The 4836-nt window shown below is 32.8% G+C and overlaps 1 protein-coding gene across 1 annotated transcript in view; it reads left to right on the top strand.

Moving 5' to 3' along the window:
- LOC107663568 (adhesion G protein-coupled receptor A1-like) overlaps positions 1 to 4836 on the top strand; it is a 74880-nt gene that overhangs the window by 64563 nt on the left and 5481 nt on the right. The window contains exon 9 of the mRNA XM_016453805.1: positions 4159 to 4254. Within this exon, the coding sequence (XP_016309291.1) occupies positions 4159 to 4254 (96 nt within the window). The remainder of the gene's footprint in view (positions 1 to 4158; positions 4255 to 4836) is intronic.

The raw sequence follows: 4836 nt of genomic DNA, 5'->3' as shown, positions 1-4836 counted from the left end.
TTTAGTTATTGTTTTAATGTGTGTGTGTGTGTGTGTGTGTGTGTGTGTGTACGTGTGTGTGTGCGTGCATAGATACACACACACACACACACACATAAAGACTTATCTTCCTATAGCGTCTTTTGTTCTAGTGACGGTAGAACTAACACGTTCCTTGGTTTTTCATGTTTCTAAGTTTAACGCAGCTTCATTCAGCTTGTCTGCTTGTTCGTGGTTTTTAATCTGGGATTTTTAGTTCTTCTGAGTGTAATGTTTGGGTTTGATTGTGCTGAAAGTAGGTCACATGAAAGCCGAGCGCAGACATTGTGTTCTCTGTCAGAAATGCTGTGGCCTGTAAGACGTGAGTCAGATGCTGAGAGCGAGATCTTTAACCAATCTTTAGTCCTCTGATGTGAGGAGAAACTCCATTTACACCCCAATTCACCCTCTTTTCTCCAAACTAATTTGGTTTTTAATTAAAGCAGAACATGGAAAATGGGTCCCTCAAAGTGTATTGCATACAACACAGTATGTACTAAAATCTGAAGCCTATTTTTTATGTATGTGAAACCGTATGCATTATACAATGCATTGCACACTAATATTCTGTGCTTGTAGAAGAAGTGCATACTGTGCATATTGCATACTGCAGACAATAGTGTAGTAAATAAGAGTAGTATGCACATAGAGCCCTGAAATGGATCAATAGCTCAGTAATGTTGTTTCTCGTCTGTGATGTGCACTTTCACAGCTTTGATTGAAGCGTGTTTCTTTCCAGAGTGATTCTGCTGTTCAGCTGCAAGCGGCGTGATAGTTTTTTCATTTATCTGTCTTCAGAATAATTCTCTCATGCCTCAAGCCTCCTGCAGTTTGTTTTATTTCTTGATTGTTGGTTGGATCAGCACATCTATTTCACGCTCTCACATCTCGCTCTTTCAGAAGCAGAGTTTTCTTATTGCATTTGGGTTTTAGTGCAATGTAAAGTCATGTCGCAGCCTCATTTAAAGGCTTATGGAACATAATTTAATTTACAATAACTTGCTGTTTATTACATACAAGTCACATCAGGTTTGTGTTTTAAGGCAAGACACTACAGGTGAATAGGATAAAAAGTGCATATATTATATTATACATTGTTTAAAACTGTTATAATTGAAATGTTATGTTTAAATATGCACTCATTTGCATACACTTCTAGAACAGAAATCTGAACATTCGGTTTTTTTATTATTATTTAATTGACATATTAGATTTAAAGGTTTTTACTGAAGGGATTTGGGGTTTCTCTTATTATCCCTTCATAAATCAGAAAATATTGTCAACAGACAGAAAACAAATATATTTTTGCCATGTTCTTAGTAATAAAATGTTGTATAAACCCAGTTATATGAACAAACCCCTCAGTAAAAACCTTCAGAATATAGATATGAATAAAACTGTAAGTTCTGGTGTATGTAAGTGCTGCCAAAGTGGAGAAAAAACTCATTTTGAGAAAATGGCCTTTAAATATATGAAATCTAAACAAATTAATAAAGTGCAATAATAAAATCAAGCAAATTACATATGAACAAACCCTTCAGTTAAAGCCTTCAGAATATAGATATGAATAAAACTGTAAGTTTTGGTGTATGTAAGTGCTGCCAAAGTGGAGAAAAAAACTAATTTTGAGAAAAAATGCCTTTAAACGTGCATTGTAATTGAAATCTATAGATGTAAACAGATAAAGTGCAATAATAAAATCAAGCTAATTGAAACCCTTCAGTAAAAACCTTCAGAATATAGAGAGGAATAAAACTGTAAGTTTTGGAGTATGTAAGTGTTACTGAAATGGAGAAAAAACTCTTAAAAGATATGTACTGTAGATGAAATCTACAGATGAAATAGATGAGTGCAATAAAATAAACACTTAAAAGTGTACTTTGGTTGGTTTCTTTCCAATAGTCTGAGAGAAGACAAGTTATGAAAACCCAAATAGCTCAAAATTGATAAATGCATGAAAAAAAAACAATGTTTTTGCCTGTAGTGTCTTGCCTTTTACATTTTAAATGCATCACAAAAAAAAAAAATAATAATATTTTGTGTAACTTTGGTTTATTACAGCTACCTGTTGTTGTTGTTCTGCTATTATAGTCACCTTTTTTCAGCCCATTTATCATCAGATCGTCTGTAAACACCGCAGGTGTAATGAAGGTCACAGATGCAGCGGTGCATCTGTAATTGAACTGAGCTGAGAGTCACAGCGCACCGATCGTTTCATGTTCATTTTGATTCAACATCACCTAAAGTGCTGATATCTGAGTGCATGAGTTGTTTACTCTGTAATAAGGCCATCTGTATGGAACAGTTTGACCCATTCATGCCAATTTGTGGACTGGTGTTGATCATGATCCTCTTGCATGATTGTTTTTGCCTTATTGCACCATTTTCATCCGCACATTATGATCCCAGTGAGAAGTATTGCTTGTATTTGTAAATTAGTGTTTATGATTTTAGCAGTAAAGTTTCTCATGCTTTTAGTGGTTGAGCGTCTGCTCTAGTTGGATGATTTAGTGGCTCAGGTTTAGCGTTTCTTGTCATTGTTTTGCTCCATGAAACGTTCTTTACAGGTAGTTGCATTATATTTGTGTATTAGATGAAAGGATAATATTTGTACAATAAAGTTCAATTTGTTGACATTAGTTAACATGACCTAACAATGAAAATGCATTTATTAATCTTAATGTTAATTTCAACATTTACTAACACATTATTAACATCAAAAGTTGTATCTGTTAATGCTTTTTAATGGATCTGAGCTGACATGAACTAACAATGAGATTAAATGATGCAACAAATGTATTTCTCATTGTTGGTTAATGTTATGTAATGCATTAACTATCATTAACTAATAGGAACTTATTGTAAAATGTTACCGGTGAAAGTTCCCAGAATTACCAAATTTACGTTGCATATGGTTTTATCACACTAGTCTCATGTGAACACATAAAAGTCATAGATATGAAGTCACAAAATTAGCACATTGTGATCATTTCAAAATTGTGTTTTTTAATGTTTATTCTAGTGCTATTCCTTACTCCAAAGACTTCCATTGTATGTTGATTTTTGGTTTTACATTAATTAATTTTGCAGACAATTTTTAGCATATTAGAATGATTTCTGAAGATCATGTGACATTGAAGACTGGAGTAATGATGCTGAAAATACAGCTTTGATTACAGGAATAACTTAAATTTTAACAGATGTTCACATAGAAAACAGCTGTTTTAATTTGCAATAATATTTCACAATTTTTACTGTATTTTTGATCAGCCCGGGTGAGCAGAAGAAACTGTGTGGCATTTCTTTTGAGTTTTCTAAACGGCTACATTCTGTATTACACAGCAGACTGCTTTTTTTCTTCAAACGTTGGATAATTTCATGAATTATGCAGTGTGTTTGGACTAACCCGCGCATCTGCGCTCAGAGGGCAGCCGTTTTAATCTCCCCAAACACGAGTGCCGCAGAGACTCTTGTTATTATATTTATATTATATTTATATGCTGTTGAGATGTCATAACATCCCTGATTCACTGCCTGCAATTACACTAATTTGCTTGTATGTTATTCTGTTAATATTTTGAAATATCTTTTGTTTTTATGTTTCAGGCTTCATTTTTTGTAGACATTACACCATAAATTTGTTTTATTTTAGTTTTAGTTTCAATTAGTATTTTAAGTTTTAAATGTATTTTAAAAGTTTTAGTTAACAATAACAACACTGATATGTTTAATATAACTATGCATCTTAAAAAACAATATTTACCTGCAGATATTTCCACTAAAACAGTTTAATGCATGAAAAACTTTGATCATGGTGGATCAGAGAATCTTGCTGAGCAAATTATAGTTGCTTAACAATATAAACATTTATATCTAGCTATCTAAATAACATCTGTTTTGATGTCACAGACATCTAAAGGAAACTCTTCTCCTCTTTCTTTCATTTTGTCTTTCCTTGGCTTTGGGATTTTCACATTGCTCTGATCTGATTCCTGTAGATTTTCCTTTGTTTAATACTTCTCTCAAACGGTCCTGACAGGTCAAATAGATCCCTCATAAACTCTTCCTCATCACTTCAGTGTTTGATGAAACCCGGCTCTGTATTTTTAGCTTCAGCATGATTGTGTTTTGTGTCTGCAGGTTTTATTTAGTGAGCGCAGGAGTTCCCTTCATCATCTGCGGCATCACAGCAGCCATCAACATCGAGAACTACGGCAGCGGAGAGCAGACGCCGTTGTGAGTAGCAACTAAATCAGTCGAATGTTTTCTTATACGAGTTTGACTCTTTCATATATGTGACCCTGGGCCACAAAACCAGTCTTAAGTGTCAATTTTTCAAAATTTAGATTTATACATCACCTGAAAGCTAAATAAATAAGATTTCCATTGATGTATGGTTTGTTAGGATCGGACAATATTTGGCCGAGATACAACTATTTGAAAATCTGGAATCTGAGGGTGCAAAAAAATCTAAATATTGAGAAAATCATCTTTAAAGTTGTTCAAATGAAGTTCTTAGCGATGCATATTACTAGGATTTTTATTTTTATTTCAATTATGGAAAACATTTTTTAAGTTTTAGTTTAAAATAACACTGGTGAAGTCGCTTCCATTTTGCATTTTAGTTAATTTTATTAATTTGTATCATTGCAGATTGCATATTTATCAGTGTTGCCAAGTTTATCATTTATGAAATAAATTCAATTTGTATTTTTAGTTTTCATTTGGTTTGTGTTAGTAATTTTGTTATGTGCTTTTTTTTATTTCTATATAGATTTTAGTTTTTTTTTCAGATTTAGTAATTTTTTACTTCAACTA

The sequence above is a fragment of the Sinocyclocheilus anshuiensis genome, unplaced genomic scaffold, assembly GCF_001515605.1.
Source record: "Sinocyclocheilus anshuiensis isolate Anshui unplaced genomic scaffold, SAMN03320099.WGS_v1.1 scaffold2329, whole genome shotgun sequence".
Lineage (NCBI taxonomy): Eukaryota > Metazoa > Chordata > Actinopteri > Cypriniformes > Cyprinidae > Sinocyclocheilus > Sinocyclocheilus anshuiensis.
The sequence above is the reverse complement of the archived record's forward strand: the minus strand, read 5'-3'. Positions and strand labels throughout refer to the sequence as shown.